This window comes from Sapajus apella, unplaced genomic scaffold (genome assembly GCF_009761245.1).
Source record: "Sapajus apella isolate SASKATOON/1434 unplaced genomic scaffold, GSC_monkey_1.0 scaffold64, whole genome shotgun sequence".
Lineage (NCBI taxonomy): Eukaryota > Metazoa > Chordata > Mammalia > Primates > Cebidae > Sapajus > Sapajus apella.
Window position 1 is genome coordinate 310,821 of NW_022437004.1, and position 20,800 is coordinate 331,620.

At 34.2% G+C, this 20,800-nt stretch overlaps 1 protein-coding gene across 2 annotated transcripts in view; it reads left to right on the top strand.

The window, feature by feature from the left end:
- Nucleotides 1-20,800, top strand: part of HS2ST1 (heparan sulfate 2-O-sulfotransferase 1) — a 188,576-nt gene that overhangs the window by 124,391 nt on the left and 43,385 nt on the right. For both annotated transcript variants that reach the window (XM_032247787.1, XM_032247786.1), the window contains exon 2: nt 20,458-20,696. In XM_032247787.1, the coding sequence (XP_032103678.1) occupies nt 20,458-20,696 (239 nt within the window). The remainder of the gene's footprint in view (nt 1-20,457; nt 20,697-20,800) is intronic.

The following is a 20,800-nucleotide window of genomic DNA, read 5'->3' on the forward strand; positions in this document are numbered from 1 at the left end:
ATTTGCTTTATCCATCTGTTGATGGACATTAAAGTTGTTTCTTCATATTGGCTATTGTTTACAATGCTTCAGTGAACACATGGGTGTGCCACTATCTCTTCAAGATTCTGACTTCAGTTCTTTTAAAAAATTAAACACAGAACTACCATATCCCAGAATTGGGATTAGTAGATCATATGTTCTGCTTTTAATCTTTTAAAAGCATTTACCTTATTATTGTTTGGATATGCATTTCCCTGATGATTAGTGATGTTCAGCACCTTCCTACACCTGTTGGTCATTTGTGTGTCGTCTTTGGAGAATTGTCAATTCAAGTCCTTTGCCCATTTTTTAATTGAGATATTTGGGGATTGTGTTATTGAATTATAGGAATTTCTTATATATTATAGCTATTAATCCCTTATCAGATATGTGGTTTGCAAATATATTCTCCCATCTTGTAAGTTCCCATTTCCCTGTTTCCTTTGCTATGCAGAAACTTTTTACTTTGATATAGTTATGCTGCTTGTCTATGTTTTCTTTTTTTTGCCTGTGCTTTTGATATCAGATCCAACAGTCATCACCAAGACCCATGTCATAAAAATTTCCCCCTATGTTCTAGGAATTTTACAGTTCTGGGTCCTTTGTTTCAGTCCTTAATCCATTTTTAGTTGATACTGCTTTTTAAGGAAACCATTATTTTAAAAATAAAAATGAAAAACCCATCTCCTTTTTCTGCGTATCTCCTTTTGATATTTTTTGGATAGATACACATGCCATTGTGCTGACTAGAGAAAGGAAGTACTCTTTTGCAGTGCCTTCCAGGCATAGCTAAACATAAAGGCCCTTTTCTTTCAGAACAAATTGACTTCTGATGAAAAGATCCTATATTATTTAGTGTTTCCAGAATATCAAGATGATAAAGTATCCCTGGAAATTATATATTTCCATAGTCATCATTGGATAGATTATAATTGATAATATTTTGTAATTCTGTATATCTGAGAATATGTTAACTGAAATGCTTTGTAAAAAGTATATGATTCATTGGAATTTACTTTCCTGACTTTTTGTTTACAAGCTTTACAGCACATGAAAAAGTTAAGTGACTGCATGTTTGCTAAAAGCATGTCTGAAACCCAGTTCTCTCTAATCATGGTGGCCATTTAAAGTGAAGCTGAAAAGGAGCCTTGCTGTTATTCTTCCTTTCCCTCAACCCTTACAAGATTAGATTTTGCCAGAGAAATAGCAGACACATCTGGTAAGGGGGCACTTATAACAAATCTTTCCGTATAGAGAACAGTTTCATTAATTGTACCTTCTAATTCAAAATATACTACAAAGTAAATAAGTGCGATTAGAAAGGCTCTTTGTGATAATTTAAGTACTGTTTGGTTGAGAGAGAGGCTGATGGAAAAGGGAAATAATCTAGGTTTATTTCATCCAAATTAGTCCTATTTTCCGTTGATGATTCTGGGTAGAAAATAAGAAATTATGTAAGTTTAAGAACTATTAAACTTTTTAAGATTAATAATGTAGAATTCTTTACAGGGTCATCTTTGTAGGCAGCTCTAAATTAAGCCTTTAGATAGAATCATTTTGTGAGACCAAACAACAAGTTTAAAGTGCTTTATGCTTTACCTTATTTAATAATCAACAGAAATTTATTCTAAATTTATTGTATAGCAAGACGGCAATTGGATTTTTACCCCCAAGAATCAGCTAATGGAGGTATCTTGTTTACTATATTCATGTAGTCAGAAGTAAAAAGTAACTGAAGACATTATTGTTACAGTCCTGTCTTATATTCTATGTATGTCTGTGCCTTGCCTTAAGTGTGGTCATTTGGAACTGAAATAACATCTTTCTTGTTGAAAAATGTGGATGTATATCTTATGTGCATTAACAGTGCTTCTGATATATGACCTTACTAAATATATCAAGTCTTTCTATGTATCAGCTTTAGTATTTATCAATAAATATATACAGATAGCCATGAAATATGTGTATAGAAATAAATATTTTATATTTTAGTTGGGTGACTCTATGTGTACCATAATGTATTTTGTGAGAATAAATTTTATTTGGATTATAATAGTAATGTTTATTTTAGAAAATTTAGAAAAATTCCTTTTTATTCAAAGTCTCAGAGCAAGTAAGGTAAAATACGTTAAAATTTATAGAACCATTGAAATGTTAGGCTTACAGCAAATCTTTGACAAATAAACTATATTCAGTTCAGCAGGCCAAAACAGTGGGCACGAGAAAGGTTGTGTGATATTAAATACTAGGAAAAGACTACTAAATAAATAGCATTAACAGATAGTACTGATATTTTTTGACATTACAGCTCTACTTGTTCTTAGCTTTCTAGTTGACACCCTTACTATTTATTTATTATTTAATTAATTAATTTATGTATGAGATGGAGTCTGGCTCTGTTGCCAAGGCTCGAGTGCAATGGCATAATCTCAGCTCACTGCAACCTCCGCCTCCCAGGTTCAAGCGATTCTCCTGCCTCAGCTACCCGAGTAGCTGGAATTATAGGCACCCACCACCACACCTAGCCATTTTTTGTATTTTTAGTAGAGACAGGGTTTTGCCATGTTGGCCAGGCTGGTCTCAAACTCCTGACCTCAGGCGATCCACCCACCTCAGCCTCCCAAAGTGCTGGGATTACAGGCGTGAGCCGCCATGCCCAGCCTACCATTACTATTTCTATCCTTATTATTTTTATTTTATTAATTTCCCTAGAAAACAAACATAGGAAGACAGCAGTTAGACACCAGGCATGAAATGTCAGTGTATATTTCTTCTTTCACACATAGGTGAGGGATGTTTTTAAAACTTCTTTTTAAAACTCCAGATAAGTAATTTCTTTTACTGTTCACCTTTGAAGTGGGAAGTGTGTTGAAAACTTCCACAGGTTGTTGAGTTAATAGCAATTTTCTGGTCTATGTTTTTTCTGAGAAGCTGCTCTTATATATTTGAATAAATAGGTAAAGATGAGAATAAAGGGGACAATTATTCGGCCAGGACTTTTTTTCTTTTTTAAGAAGTAGTTATTGCCCATGACATCTGAATTGAGAATCCAATTTTAAACTCTTCGTAATCCATTTTATCTTTAATTCCTACTTGTCAATTCAAGAAGAGTGAGAAATGAATGACTTTTTGTACCTCATTATATAAAGGGAGGCATTGGTATGTGTATGCACGGATTCACTTTAAAAGCCTGTGCCAGATGAAACTGTTTAAAAGAACAGTGTTTTCAATAATATGGGGGAACTATCTTGTTTTTAAAGAAGAAAGGGTAAGATACAAACATGTTTATGTGTTATCGATTGATGTTTAATAAAAGCATAAGAAAAAAACGGTAAAGAGATGTTGCCAAAGATAAAACAGTGATCGTATTTGTATGGTGAGGTTATTTGTTTGTTTCCCCCTTCTTTCTGGTTTTGGTAATCCGTTTCTCTTTCAGGGAGTGTATTTACTTTTGTGGCAGGAAAATACTGAATTCAGGTAACCTTAGGAACTCTTTTTAGTTGTTGGGATTAAGCCCCTATTTTATTAGTTGATATATGTAGAAGTTACACCTTAACTATTTTTAGTCAAAATATGTAAGCGCACACTCATTCATGTACATGTCAAAAATATAAAAATGAGTATTTTTTTTTGAGTATGGGTCTACTTATGAGAGTTCTACATTATCTTTGTTTTATAAGGCAAACCTGTAATACTTAGTCCGTATTTTCCATTTTGGACTTCTTTAAAATGGAACCAAAAAATTTAAGACCTTTGCAAAACAATCCAGATCTCCAGATTTTTCCCTCAAGCCATTTCCTTGTCAATATCTGATCTAAGAGCAGTGTTTCCTAGGTCTTTCTGGAGTTTTCAATTTGCTTTTCATGGAAGCAATAGTCCTCTTTATTTTGCACTTATATGTAATTGATTTTTGCAGTTACAGTAACAGAGAAAACTGCCATAAACTAGTTTAGGAATAAACAGCCAACTAAAATGAGAACTTTATGAAACTAGCAACTGAGTTCATTACTGTGCATAATTTATCATGTGCTCTTTTTGTGGGAGGTGGGATCTGGGCTTTAACTCAGCATAATGATTTTGAGATCCATGATGAACATATCAATAATTCTTTGATAATAGATATTTTTATTGGGCAATAATCCATTGTATGGGTATCCTACCATTTGTTCAGTCATTTGTTTGTAGATGGACATGTTAATTCCTTCCCACTTGGGCCTATTGAAAATAAAAGTGGAGTGAACACTTTGGCATAAGACTGTATGGATATATGCTTTTCTTTCTCTTGGATAAATAGGAGTGGAATGGCTGGGTTATATGGTTAGATATATGTTTAACTTGTTCTTTATTTTTTATTGTTTGAGACGGAGTTTCGCTCTTGTCATCCAGGCTGGAGTGTGATCTTGGCTCACTGCATCTTCCACCTCCTGGGTTAAAGTGATTCTCCTGACTCAGTCTCTTGAGTAGCTGGGATTATACGCACCTGCCACCACAGCCATCTGATTTTTATATTTTTAGTAGAGTCAGGGTTTCACTATGTTTTCCAGGCTGGTCGTGAACTCCTGACCTCAGGTGATTCACCTGCCTTGGCCTCCCAAAGTGCTGTCATTACAGGCATGAACCACCGCGCCTGGCCTATATGTTTAACTTTTTAAGAAATTGTCCAACTGTTTTCCATAATGGTTGTCTCATTTTATATTCTTATTAGCAGTTCATGAGAATTCCACTTAATCCACATTCTGGACAAGTCTTGGTCTGACCAGTCTTTAATTTTAGCCATTCTTGCAAACTTGTGGTATCTCATTGTAGTTTTACTTTTATTTTCTCTAATAATGAACATCTTTCATCTTCTTATCTGCATATCTCCTTTTTGGGGGAAATGTCCAAATCTTTAGTTCATTTAAAAAAAATGGACTGGCTGTTTTCTTATTAGGTTGTAAGAGACACATTTTTTTACTGATAAGATACAAATCTTTTGTTGGCTATACATTTCACAAATATTTTTTTATTTATGTGGCTTTCCTTTTCATTTCTGTATCTTTTAATTTCAGTGAAGTCCACTGTATTGATATTTGTTTTTGTAGTTCTTGTTTACTCTGTCATATTTAAGAAATCTTTGCCAAACCTAAAATTACTAGAATTATTTCTTCTAGAAGTTTTATAATTTTAGTGAATAAATTTAGGCCTGTGATTCATTTTAAATTCATTTTTGTATATGATGTGAAGTAAGAATGAAGAAAGAATTAAGATTCCCTTTTAAGAAAATGGCTATCCAGTTGTTCCCTTACTGTTTGTTGAAGAGATGATCATTTTCTTCATTGAATTATCTTACCAAGTTTTTCTAAAATCCGTTGATCGTATTTGTATAGTTATATTTCTGGATTCACTATTCTGATTCATTGATCTAAATGTCTGTCTTTATGCCAGTACCATACTGTCTTGATTACTATAACTGGATAACAAGTCTTGAGATAAGGTAGTGTAAATCCTTCCAATTTTTTTTTCTTTTTTTGTTTTGTTTTTTTGAGATGGAGTCTCACTCTGTCGCCTAGGCTGAAGTGCAGTGGCATGATCTTGGCTTCTGCAACCTCTGCCTCCCAGGCTTAAGCAATTCTCTTGCCTCAGCCTCCTTAGTAGCTGGACTACAGGTGTGTGCCACCTTGCCAGGCTGATTTTTGTATTTTTTAGTAGAAACAGCGTTTCATCATATTGGACAGGCTGGTCTTGAACTCCCGACCTCGTGATCTGCCCACCTCGGCCTCCCAAAGTGCTGGGGTTACAAGCGTGAGCCACCATGCCGGGCCTAATTTTTTTATTTTTCTTTTCTTTTTTTTTTTTTTTGCCTATTCCAAATTCTTTGCATTTTCATAAAAATTTTAGAATTAATTGATCAATTCATACCAAAAAGTGTTCTGGGATTTTTATTGGGATTGCATGGCATCTGTATATAAATTTTGGGAGAATTGACAATAGTCTTTTGTAAATCATGAATGTGGCATATCTATTTAGATCTTATTTAATTTTTCTCTACAGTGTTTTCTGGTTTTTACTGTATGGTTTTGTACATCTTATTGCAAATTTATTCATATTTTTGTGCTATTTTACATGATATTTTTAAATGTGAATTTCTGATTACCTGTTGTTAGTAATGTACAGTTGATTTAGGTATATTGATTTTTATATCTTGCAGCCTGGCTAAACTCATTAATTCTCGTAGCTTTTTTGATAGATTCTTTAGGAATTTCTACACAGTCAGTCATGCTGTGTGTGACAAAAGGCAGTTTTACTTACTGCTCTCTGTGTGCCTTTCTTTTTCTTGCCTTATTGAACAGGGTAGAGCCTCCAGGACAGTGTTTATAAAACTGGTGAGGGTGGACATCCTTGCCTCATTCACGGTCTTAGGGTGAAAGTATCCAGTCTGTCTTTCAGTAAAGTTTGATACCAGCTGAACATTTTTTACAGATATCCTTTTATTAATTGAAGGAAGTTCTCTTCTATTCCCAGTTTGCTGAGATTTTTATCATGAATTGATGTTGGATTTTGTTTATGTGCATTTATTAAGATGAATACTGTACATGGTCTTTAGCTTATTAGTAGGATAAGTTACATTGACTTTTGCATGTTAAACCAATCTGTATCCTTGGGATAAACTACATAGGTATGATGGTTGTCCTTTCATTTCACTAAATTTTGTTAATTTTTGCCTCTATGTTTATAAGGGATTTCATGTCTGGTTTTGGTATCAAAGGCTGGGTTCAGAGACTCAATTGGAAAGTGTTTTCTCCTTTTCAATTTTCTTCAAGAGTTTGTGTTGATGTTTTCTTGTGTTGTTATTTTTCTTTTTTGGTAGAATTTTCCAATACAGCCATTTGGGCCTTTTGTTTGTCTGTGAGAAAGGTTTGATCTTGTTTTTTGTGCAAAGGTTTTTTTATCTATACATTTAATAGATTTAAAAGGTTTATTCTGTTTAGCTGCCTGTGAGCTTTGTTAATTTTGTTTCAAGGAATTTAGCAATTGGTTATCAAATTTATTGGCTACAGTTACTTATAATATTGCTTTATTATCTGTAGTATTCTCTCCTTTGTCATTTCTGATATTGATAATTTGTATCTTGTCTTTTTTTCTCATTTGACTAGAAGTTTGTCAGTTTTATTGATTTTGTTTGGGCGGGGGGCACAAAGAACTAGCTGTGGTTTAGGTCATTGATGTTAGACCTGCCTTCGTTTATAATATGATCATGTAGTGTTATATGTTTCCCTTAAAGTACTGCTTCAGTTACGTCTCACAATTTTGATATTTTGGTTTTATTAGGTTCAAACTACTTTCCTATTTTCCTTTTTGGTTTTTTCTTTGTCCTGTGGATTACTTGAAGTGTGTTATTTAGTCCAAGTATTTGTGGACATTTCAAATGTCTTTTCTGTTACTTTAAATTTCTGTTTTAGTCAGAGAACATACTTTGTATGATTTTAGTACTTTCAAATATTTTGAACTTTGTTTTATGACTGAGGATATGGTCTGTCTTGTTGAATGTTCCATGTACACTTGAAAACAATGTATATCTGCATCCTGGATGTTCTCTAAATGCCAGTTGGCTAATTAATTGATGATATTGAAATTTCCTGTATCTTAGCGATTTTCTGTCTACTTCTATCAATTATTGCAAGCATGATGGTGAAATCTTTGATTATACTTACAGATTTGTCTATTTTTCCTGTGAGTTTTAAATTCATATGTTTTAAAAACTTTCTTATAAAGGTACAAAAGTGTTAAGTATCGTAATGTCTTTTTGATAAATTGACCCCTTTATCATCATGAAATGGTCCTTTTTATCTTTGTTAATAGTCTTTTTGTCATTAATATGGCCACACCAGATTTTTTTTTTGATTTGTGATAATATGATACCTCTTTTTTCATCCTTTATCTTTTAAGTTATTTAAAGTTTCTCTCATTTGAAGTGGTTTTCTAGTGGTCAGTATATAGTAGAATCTTGCTTTTTTGTCTAGTCTGACAATCTCTGCCTTTTCTGTGGTGTGTATGGTATGTATGGGTCTATATCATTAGTATGTAATCTTTTAATGTACAAATATAAATTTTAGTAATTATAAATTAAGATTTAAGAATTTGAATAATTTGATAGATCCCATCAAGTAACCTATTCCTAAAATTTCAATTTTCTTTATTTTTCGAACTTTGTTTTATTTAGACATTATTTCTAGGTTATCTTAGACCACCAAAAAAAGCCAAAATTGGGGCCTACATTAGAAATAAAATGGGCTTTAAAGATGAGAGATTATGCTTCAGAGACTCCTTCTGTAATATTTTAGCTATAAAAGTGTAAAATGGAGAATGGTACCCACAGGGTCACAAACCAGTCAATGAATGTTGACCCCAGTGTTGCTTTCTAATGTCTTCTGTTTGTTATCGATTTTAGACCACCTGCTCTTATATCACCTTGGGAGCTTTTTAAAAATACAGATTCCCCAGTCCTATGGAATTTGTTATACACTGTAATCTATTTTAAGATAATGTAATTTTCCATGGATTCTTAGATTGCTCTAGGCTCAGAAATCATGGTCCTGCCCTGACTATCTGACCACTTTAATCTCTTGACTTTTCTGCCGCTTTCCTCTCTCTCCTACACAGTCTTGGCACCATTAGAGGAAAAAACCTCTGAGGATTAGTTAGGTGTGATAAACCTAGAATACTGTACTAAACAGTCTTGACAATGTATGGAGCTTTAGCTTTGTGCTACGTGTAACATTGTTAGATTAGTAGAGATCAAATCACAGCAAACCTTCACTTCCTTTTAATATTATCGTTCACTTCCTTTAACCTTTCTTGGATTGTGGAGTGAAGAACTCTGCCTCCCATATGGCTTAATTTAGTATGCTGTGTTATTTTTATTAAGCAGATTTTGTGTGTCTTCTGTATGCTGGGTAATAATGGTCATTACCTTTCTTTCAGAGAAAGAAGCAGCTTGTAAAAAAGTTATGCTCTCCTCCCTAAAAGTTATATTAATTCCACATGTTTTTTCAGGTTCCATAGTTTGATTGGTTCCAGTGTTCAATTAGAGTACTTAAATTTATGTTGCCTAATTCAAATAGGTTAATAGGGATGAGGCAGAGTAACTCAAAATAGAACAAACAGTTTTGAGTTACTTTGCCTCATCCCCATTCATTTTATCAACCCATACCTTTTCATAATGATCGTAATTTTATTTCTGGCATAGGAAAATAAGCCAAAAAATTAATGGGTTTTAAAAGCTAATATAGGGTACGTAAAGATCAACAAATTATTTTAAAGTAGATATTAAAATGACCATTCTGTAGTAAATGTTTGGTTGTCTGCAAGATAAAGAATATTCTACTTGAGAATTTTTTTCCTTATACTTGTTTTATGTAATTACAATACAGTAAAACAAAACTCAAATTATGGTCAAGCATTAGTTTTTGTCAGTTGATAAAACTGTTCAGCATTTTACTGGTCATTATTAAGAATATCAATTGTCATTGCATTGTGGGCATGTTTAAATGTCACTAGTAAAGAATTGTAGTTTACAGGATGCTGAAAATGGTTCTTATTTGTTACACAAGACAAATACAAAGGAAGACAGTTTTTGGAAATTGATGTTTAAAAAAGAACATCTTTAGAATATTAATACCTGTGACTAATTTTTAAAGATTCATTAAAAATACAGATTCAACTGAAAAGCTATAACAGTTTCTCAGAAGATACAAAGCTATAAGATATAAAAAGTATTAGGCCAGGTGGTTTATGCCTGTAATCCCAGCATCTTGGGAGGCTGAGGTGGGCTGATTGCCTGAGATTAAGAGCTTGAGATCAGCCTGGGTGACAATGGTGAAACCCTGTATTTACAAAAAATACAAAAATTAGCCAAGCATGGTAGCACATGCCTGTAGTCCCAGCTACTCCGGAGGCTGAGGTGAGAGGATCACTGGAGCCTGGCATGTCAAGGCTGCAGTGAGTCCTAATCATGCCATTGCACTGAAGGCTGGGTGAAAGAATGAGACCCTGTCTCAAAAAATTTTTTCTTTAACTCACTTTTTTAGTCTTAACAATGGGTAGTGTACTTGAACTTCAGTTTTTAACTAGTAAGCCACAACTGGAAATTGTAGTTTAATCAGATTTTCTTCATATATAAGAGAATGTTCCAAGATGAATATCTTTAACATGGTTCTTGAATTATTGGTTGTACCCCCAAAAAAGTTTCAGTTTAAAAGGGTGTGGGGCAGCGACCATCATTTAGAATTAATTAATGTCACATTTTCAAAGGGTTTTGTTACAGTTTTGGCCCAAGAACAATGTAAACATTTCACTTGTGCTTTCCATAATGATGGTTTCAGCATCCTTTAAAGAGGAACCTGAGTAGCCTTAGGAGACCTAGTGATTGATGGGGAGCAGTGAGGAAGATGGGAAATCCAATTAGCTCAGTAGAATTAGTGCCATGAGTTAAAGGGTAATGGATGTGATGACAAGACACACAACTAGTTTATACTATTCTCACAACTAGTTTATACCATTAAGTTGTTTTTCACAGATCTAAGCTATAGCTAAAATTCCAAATTAATGGGGTAAAAATTAATCAGTTACATGGAAAAGATAATATTCTGTCTGTCTTCTTAATAAGCCAACAGAAATGCCCTCTAGAACACTGATTCTCAAAGTGTTCCTGGACCATCATATCAACATTGAGAACTTGATTGGCAAATTCTTAGTCCTTGAAATTAATAGCTAGAGAATGTGGGAAGGCAGGAATTTGTATTTTAACAAATGCTCCAAGTGATTCTGATGCATGCTCAATTTGGGAACCACTGCTCTAGAATATGATGCATATCCAACTCCAGTAAAATAGTACCAAGTTTTCAGCATTGCTAATTCCCAATTTTCAAACAGCTGCTGCATTAGATTTTAGTTAATGATATCCAAACCCAGCTGGAGTTGAATCCTAGTTACTTCTTATTCTTTTTACTTACTAGTGAGTGGAGCACCAGGTGCAGTTGTTGAAGTGTGAAAATAATTTAGCTTTGTAGACAGTTTTGACATTTCTTTCTTGATTTTGAAAATGCTTTCATCTTCTTGGTGTGATATTTATTTCAACAATCAAAGCACATCTATTTTAATGGCAGTATGGACTTCTGCTAAGAATTTAAGGAAATCTCTGCATATTCCTACCAGTTTAATATCAAAGTTAATATTTTAGCTGAATAACCGAGCTTCCATATAATTTACTCCTATTTTATTTTCCTGACATTATTAACATCTTTTTTAATGTCTTATTGAATAATTTACTTTCAGCCTTCTTCACATCTTCTACAGTATCATGTTTAGTTTTACTCTGGAAAAAATTGCTAGCAGAGATTTTAGTTAAATGCATTCTTAGTAGTAAGGTTCAGCTGTGTGCTTTGTGAGTTGCAAAACTCATGAGTCCTTTAAAAAACATTTTAAAGGAATGTGAGTAAGACATGAAGCTAGCATTTATCAGCTGCAGTATACTAACTATGAGTATTTGCAAGTGGACAACGTGGTAAAAACACTAAAAATGTTTGTTAGTAGATTAGTACATGATCTTGCAGTGATAGTGCAGATTTGTTTTTGGTTGTGTTGCACATGTAGGTAGTGCTGGTAAAACAGAATTTTAGAAACAAAAGCTGATTAATTCAAAATTTTCTTTTGATATTTAAAAATAAAAATTAAAAACTAAGTGAAAAATAAAATTCCCTTTTTTTAAACTCTATACCTTCACGATCATTTACTCCCTTTGACATCAGCTGGTGCCTTTGTGACTCCTAATTTCTGTCTTTAGTTCAGAACTTTCTCCTGAGATGTTTATCTTCTGTAACCTACATATTACTACCTGGATGTTCCATGGGCACTTGAAGCTCACTGTGTCTGAAACTGATAATCCAAGTCTCTCCCTCACACTAACCCTGTAAATACATATGGAAGAGTTACATTAATAGCCTATTTTTCATTTGACCATTACCCTAGATGTTTGCACAAAGCTTCCTTCTCCATTGAAATTCCTTTCTAACATTTCTGAAAGTCTTCTAGAGATATCTTGTGGGTTTTCTGCAGAATCCCCCTACCTAACTCTGCTTTGTTACCTGCTTGTCCACAGAATAACTGTCTCTAATCAAGCATCATCATCTCTGTTGCTGCCCCGAGAGGTAATGCCAGAAAGTACTGGAGCCTTTATGGCGCTAAGATTGATGTCATATTTCATGTAGAAATGGAGAAAGTTATCCTATGTTCTCACTAATGTCATAGTTAATCACTTGAGAACCTGCTTTATGTGCCTGTGTGAAGAAATGGCAAACTATATACCAGCTATTCATGCATTTCTTCCCATAGTATGTTTTTATTGCTAGGAAGCAACTGCCCACCAAAGATTAAATTTCTCACCACAACCCCTGCATCTAGGTAGGGCCATATGACTAGTGTTTGCCAAGATAATTAAGAAATGGTTGTGCTTTCTGCACTCTGTCTGCCAGCTGGATCAAAAGACTTCAGGGTACTGGGGAGAATAGCAAAGTCAGGACAGGAAAGGAGCATGATTTCTTGAATTACTGCATAAAAGGCCATCTGCCAGCCAGGAACACTCACATTGGTACCTGAGCAAGAACTAAATTTCTTGTGTAGTAAACAATTGAGATTTTGTTACAACAGCTGATGTTTCCCTAATTAATACAGTGCTCCCTTTATATTACAAAGCCCTTCATTAAAACAGCTCCTTAATCATTTCCCTGCATTCCCTTTCTCTAAAAGCTCAAACACATAAATATCTGGATATTCATGGGGCTGGTAGGGAACAGATGCCATTTTATACTCTAATCCAGAACTTTTCTGCCATTATGCTTTCTCTATCCTATCCTCTAGACCTGTTAGGCCTGGATATTGTTCTTACACAAGCTTGAAATAAAGCCATTATGAAAATGGCTCTTCCACAGATCAGCTAAATACTTGATTTCTCAGTTTGAACTTCAATGTAGAGTACAAACTGTCCTGAATTCCTTTCTTCATTCCATTTGTTCTTCCTTCCCCAATTCTCAAATTCACTGAATGACACCATCTTCCTCTTCAGTAAAGAAATCTAGAGAAGTACCTTAGCCATTTCGAATTCCCTCATCTACTCTCGTCACCTAAGCCTCTACCCCACTAACCTATCTCCTTTCAGTGTCCATGCTTCTTCCTTATTGAAGTTGCTTTCCTTCAAGTCTTAATCCTCACTATGTCTTCACTCTATAAAATGATGCCTTGGGGAATCTTGGATTGTAGAAGTCCCACATGGGCTGTTACTTAAAACTCTTTTTGAAAATGGCTCTGTATTGCTTATAGAAGTTGTTCTGAAAGTGCAGTGCGTGTACCATAGGGATCCTCAAGACCCCTTTAGGGCTATCACAAAATAGTTCACAACCATTTTCATAATTCTAAGATGTTAGTTGCCTTTTTCGCTAGTTAGCATTTGTCCTCATAGTAAAAAACAGTGCTGGTACCAAACTGCATTAGCAGGCATTGTGTTTTTTGCTACCTTTCTCTAACAGCCTAAACCCTCAAAAGTCATTTTCAATAAGAATGTCCTTCAGAAAGCAATAACTTTATTAAATCTTGACTTTTTGTGTCTGTTTTTAATATTGTATCACAAAATGGAAAGTTCATCAAGCACTTCTGCATACCAGAGTACAGAGATTGTCTTGAGGTAAAGCACTTGTGCGATTGCGTTGTGCTGTGCTTTGAGTATGGTTTGTCTCTACCAAAACTCATGTTGAGGCTTGGTCCCCAATGTAATGGTGTTGAAAGGTGGGACCTTTAAGAGGTGTTTGGATTATAAGAAATCTGCTCTCATAAAAGAATCAGTGTAGTCTTGAGGGAATTAATGAGTTCTCACTCTTCCAGGACTACGTTAGTTACAATGAGATCAGGTTGTTATGAAGCAAGGTTGCCTCTGGAGTGTGCAGTCCCATTTTCTGCACATGAGCTTCTCTTCCATTTCTCCATCATGTTTTAATGCAGCATGAAGCCCTTACCAGAAGATACCAGATGTGGCTGCCCAGTCTTGAACTTGCCAGCCTAAAGAACCAGGAGCTAAAGAAACTTCTTTATAAACTACCCAGTCTCTGTCATAGAAACAGAAAATAGACAAGTTGCAAACTCAATAAGGCAGTTGTTTTCATAGAACCCTGTTTTTACTTGAAAGAATGATCAACACACAAACTACGTTTATTCAGACTTGTGTAGTTGGGAGATATTTTCTCAAAAATGAACAAAGCAAACTTGTTGCTATAAGTAAAATAATTGACAGTATTAGTTGCCAATTATAAAATTTAAAGAAACTTGTATCTGCCACTATGAGCATAACAGTTTCCCAATACTTAGACTTCTCTGAGATTGGTGACCACCAGTGTGTTACAATGAATGTGATTTTTTTAATTGTATAATTTTTATTATACAATTCTAATGTATTAATATTTGGAGGATTGGCATAACTCCATATACCAGTATTTTTCAAATTACAGTGCAAAGTATATCAAGATAACAGTATATATTCACTGATATGAACATGAATAGTGTATATTCATTAATATGGTTTTCTATCACATTGCAATTAACTTCTAAGAAATTAGGCCGGGCGCGGTGGCTCACACTTATAAGCCCAGCACTTCAGCACTTTGGGAGGTCGAGGCAGGCAGATCATGAGGTCAAGAGATAGAGACTATCCTGTCCAACACAGTGAAACCCCATCTCTACTAAAAAAAAAAAAAAAAAAAAAATTAGCTGGGCATGGTGGCACGCGCCTGTAGTCCCAGCTACTCAGGAGGCTGAGGCAGGAGAATTGCTTGAACCCAGGAGGCAGAGGTTGCAGGGAGCCGACATGGCGCCACTGCACTCCAGCTTGGCAACAGAGCGAGACTCTGGCTCAAAAATAAAAGAAGTTAACACTTGCTAGGTTTTAGGTAGAATTGAAAAAGAATATTTCCAATTATCTGAAAAGGCTACTAAAGTACTCCTTTTCCAACTGTATCTGTATGAGTCTGATTTTCTTCATTGACTCCAACCCAAAGAATATATGGTAGTATTTTGAATGGAGAAGCAGATACAAAAATCCAGTTGTCTTCTATTAAGCCAGACATTTAAAAAGATTTGCAAAAATATGTTACACTAAATATTTTTGGTTTTGGAAAATTTTTACACAAAATCATGTCATTTATGCTAACATGTCATATTTTTATTTTAAAGTGAGTTAATAAATGTTTCTCACTTTTAATAACTAATGTGCTATTGCTAGATGTAACCCACATAAACCAAAGCTGTTTGGTGTCCTTAACGAAGAGTGTATAAAGAGGTTCTGAGACCAATAAGTTTGAGAATGCTGGCTTATATGGTATGGTGATTAAGACACTGTGATCTGGCTTCTGCCCACTTTTCTGCCTTATGTTTAACCTTAACCTTAATCTTTCTCCCATCTTCTAAGCTTGTTAAGAACCGCTTTTAAGGCCTAAATGCACTAGTCAGTGTTGTGTCTCCAATTCTTTGTTTGTGCTTCTTCCCTTTGCCTAGGTGTCTTTGTTACCCAGAAAGTACTTTTTTATCTCACTCATCTCCTCTGGATCCTTTCTTGTAACCATCCCATTTTGGGGACCTCTGTTGCATCTTGTATAAACTTTTTTTTATAACACTATACCATCAAACTCTCCAAGAGTAGATATATGTCCAGAACCTGGTGCAGTACTTTTAAATTAATAGATTTTCAGTAAATGTTTATGAAATTATTTGATGAATTCAGTGGGAAAAGCTTGGTTATAAATGATCACATCATTCTTACTACTCAAAGATACATAGTACAGTATGACTGTGCTCAGTTACTTGAATTCTTACAGTAATCATAAAAGGTATATTTTTTGTCTTAAGCTAGACAAATACATCTGGGTGTCAGTGAATAAAATAGGATTGTGGGAGAATAAGTAAGCACCCCACTCCCTTCTTCCCACCCAGTTGTTACTGGCCTGCTTCTGTCTCTATTTCTGCTTCTTTCAATTTTGTTTGAGCCTGGGGGTGAGTGGGTGGAGAGAGTCCTCCAAAAACACACCTGTACTGTAGAGGAGAAATTGATATAATAGCTTTATGGAACTTATCTAGGGGCTATGCATTCCAGAGGTCCCCTGATTTTAGCTCTCCTCAGTGCGGGAATCCTTTTTCCATCATTCTTTGACATCTCCTCATGCAACCTCTGTATGAGTATCTCCAGAGAGTAATAATTTACCACCCCATAAACTGCCTGTGTCGTTACTTTGTGCTACTAATTGTTTGAAAGCCCATTCCCTCTTGAGCCAGTCATACCTTTTTTTCTGGAATAATATTACAGAAAGGATTCTGCCTCTTTTTCACAATAACTTTTCAAATATTTCAAGACTTTTAGTCATTTTTATGGATTTTTCTCTTAGCTAAGTGCACTGGTTTTTTTTAAACCGTTTTTTTTTAATGTGGCATGATCCATCCAGCTCATTCCCATTCTGGAGTACTCTAGTTTTTAATGTGTGCCTGAAATGACACATGATAGCCCTGTGTGACTGAATACAAATTTCTTATGAACTGTTCCTTCCTGTGACTTGAGACAGTAATTACTGTGTTTTGGTTAGGAATATAGGCTTTGGTATAAGACAGATGAAGGATTAAATTCTGACTCTGTTCCTAATAGCTCTGTAATTAATATCTCTTGAGTCTGAATTCTGTAATGTTACTGTATAGGGTTCTTGTAAGAAGTGAAGTAACGTACATTTAAACATGAAGCATTGTTCCTAGCTCACAGTAAAAGCTCAAAATAGAAGCACTTGTTACACTGATAACTATATGTCTATTGGCATAGCCTACAATTGCCATAGATTTTTTTTCTGCAGCTGCTTAACATTACTCTTAATATTATCATGACACTAATATATTTGTTATTTATCAGCTTGTGCTACTACTCAAGCTTTTATGCCTTCTCCACATCTTTAAAGGCAGCTCTGTCCTTTTAAGGCTGAACTTATTCAGTGTATTTTCTAGAAGGTTCTTCCCCAGTTCTTGGATCCAAAAGTATTTTGTTCTTATTTATAGCATTTCTTACAATGGCATTTGTTCAATTTTGTACCAGATAGACATTGAAAATAGAACAGTTCACTTGAAATTTATAAAGAGGTGAGGGATGATGTAAAGATTAATGTCTCAGTAAAGCTCAAGAAAAAAGGAAAAACTATATAGTTGGACTCCCCATTTTGTATCAGAGTATTCATTTCAAGTGACTGAGATGAGTAAAGAATGAGGCCTTGAAGTCAACTCACCTATGATTTTTAACTCTCATATTTTGTATTTTAAAAATAGATACTTGTTGCAAAAAAATTGTATTAAAAATTGTATTATTGGTAGATAGAAGTAAGAGGCAAGGGTGAACAGGGTATGGGCATCTGGGAAAAGAATTTTTTCCCAGAAATGCTGTGGCATTTTCGTCTACAAAAGATGGATGCAGGTAAATCTGACTCTGGTCAGTACAATCAGGGCAAATTGGTGTTTTTCTAAACTATGAATTGGAAGAGGATTCCACTTATAATTTGAATAATGAGTCTTATCTCTATACTTATGCTGGTATATTTGGAGAAAAACATAGGCCCTATATTGGACCTCCTTCAGACCTTGCAATCCATATAGTAACCCATAAATAAAAAAATTGTATGTTGTGAATTTTTTCCCTATTTAAGAATGGTTCTTAGAATATTATCCGATTACTAATTTGGGGAATGATATCAATAATTACTTTGTTATTGGCTTTGGTTGTGGTTTTTTATAACTTTTAAAATTTTGAGATAATTATGCACAGGAAGTTGCAAAGATAGTACAGCATGTTTTGCTTTTTAACACCTAGAAGACAACCATCTTCTGTCCTTCTGTTTCACTTATTTATCATGCCTATTTCACAGGAATGTTGCAGGAAACAATTGCAAAATGCTTTTGCAATTCCAAAATAAAATACATCAAAAAATTAAGGTATTTGCAAAAAAGAAAAGAGATTTCTGTAACACTGTAATGCTGTATTTAACTGTAAGGCTCTACTTTTTCCTATAATAGAAATAGACAAAATCTCAGACAACCAGTACAATGTGGAACACAGGCTCTAGAGACACATTGACTTGGAATAGTATCCTGACATCAGTAATCAGCTGGTGATCAACTAAAGAGACTCAGTTTCCTTATTTAAATGGGGATAATAATTCTGCCTCTTAGGTTTGCTTTAAGAATCATGACCTGATGTATATAAAACGCAGCACAGAGCATAACAGATGATATACATAAAACACTTAAAGCATAGCGATAATTCAGTGTTAGCTATTACCAATATTATTTTTTCATGTAGGTGATTAGTATATTTCTCAGATTGATAATAAAAGAAGGTTGTAACTTACAAGGATTTCACATTTTTTAATTAATAACTAAAAATGTATAGCCAAGCTTGGCAAGTACATTTAGTAAAATATAGCTCATATTCCTTTAACGTAGTAAGCTTAGCAGCAACACAAAAAGAAAAGAATTGGTGGTTTTTGGATTGATGGGATTTTTAACAACTACTTTAATGTTGTTATCTAATAGATTGATTGTCTCAGGAACATTAACTCCAGTATATTTTTAGTGATACTTTATCAGTCAGTTGAAGTTGTGAAGGAAAATTTGATACTTATATTTTCATAATATTAAGGATTAATGTATATTTAGTTTGGAAGCATAATGTTTTTGTAAAAGAGGTGTCTATAAGGGCCTATAAAAATTATTGTACCTGAAGATAAATATTTTTAAAATTGAGAATAAATGACTAATTTATAAACTGTTGAATGTTTTATAATTTCTGTTTTTAATGTTATTGTTATTAAAATGAACCTATATTATAAGATCTCAATATTTTGTGAATACTTGTTTTGGGGAATTTTTTTGAAGTGAAATGAACATAAGTTAGCCATTTTAAAGGGAACAATTCACCTGGCATTTAGAACATTCACAGTATTGTACGACCACCATCTCTATCTAGTTCCAAAACATTACTCCAAAGGAAACCCCATAACCATTAATCACATGCTTTCCATTTCTCCCTCCCCCATTCCCTGGCAATCACCAATATATTAATACCGTTTCATTTTACCTATTCTGGATATTTTATATTAATAATACTATATAATATGTGACCTTTGGTATCTGGCTTCTTAGCATATTTTTGGTGTTCATTTATTTTAATAACGTATATAAGTACTTCATTCCTTTTTATAGTTGAATAATATTCTATTGTTCTGTATATAGTACCACACTTATTCATCTGTTGGATATTTGGATTGTTTCTACCTTTTGGCTATAGTGAGTAGTGCTTTAAACATTAATAAGAAATATTTGAGTACCTGTTTTTAGTTCTCTGGGGTGGTGTATTTGGTAATCCTATTTAACTTTTTTGAGAAACTGCCAAAGATAGCTTGCACAAAGATCTGCGGGTTAAGAGAGCACATGCTATATGTGTAACTATCCCTGTGCAAAGTATTTGTAATCTTGCTAGGGATTTCACGCCCCTCATTTCCTTCTATCCTCTCCTTTTCTTGCATCCTTATTCTAAAATATGTATATATTTGAAGCTGATGTTTGCATTAAGTAGAGAATAGTAGAAAGCAAAATGTAACTGCTTTTGAAACCACATAGTAGATAGGTGATTTAAATTAGAGGAACCATGAAATTTAAGGGAAAAGCATAGCCATGTGGTAAACATAGCTTCTGACATAATACCAAAAAGAAAAAGGATGTGTGGTAGTATTGTTTCTACTCTTGTGCAGTCATATTAGCATTTATAATCACTGCCCTGTTAAATTTTTATAAACCAGAGAATAACTAAATTGGGTAATAAATTTCAAAGCCTTTTCTTAAATTATAAGTAATTTGTCTTCTAAGTGCTTTTTTTTTTTTTTTTTAACTGTGTAGTTTAGTATTCCATGTGATCTTTGTGTGCTTGAGAATTAATTCAGGCTGTAGGAATTCTATTAGAATGTAAAGTGACTTTGGAACTGCACTGAAGTACTCTGTGGTCTGTGCTATTCTACATTTGTTGACTGTTTATTCCTTTGTTCTTGATATACATATTATCCTTCATAAGAAATTCTGAAGCTTTGGTCCTCAAACATTTCTTCAGGAGCTCTTACCTAGTTCTTGAATAGGAAGATTATGTTCCAGGCTGTAAAGTTATTTTAGAATCAACTAGATCCTCTTAAAATCCCAGGTAATTTACCCATGCTTTCCACATGTCTTGGTCCTTTGCTTTTGTTTTCTTTTATGTATCTTTTCTTATCATGGTCCAAAGTTCAGTGTTCATAACTTCCTTATAGTGTCCTTAAAAACTTAGTTTGTATCTGTTTTTCTTGGCAGAAAGGGCTATTGCAAGACATGAAGTCCGAGAAATTGAGCAGCGACATACAATGGATGGTCCTCGGCAAGATGCTGCTTTAGATGCAGAAGAGGACATGGTGATCATTTATAACAGAGTTCCCAAAACTGCAAGCACTTCATTTACCAATATCGCCTATGACCTGTGTGCAAAGAATAAATACCATGTACTTCACATCAACACTACCAAAAATAATCCAGTGATGTCATTGCAAGATCAGGTAATTAACCACTTAAGGAATGCTCAAATGTTTTCTAATACTTCCTCATTCAAATTTTCTAGCTCAAGGGGATAAAGTATTTTAAAGGGATATGAGTGCTGATC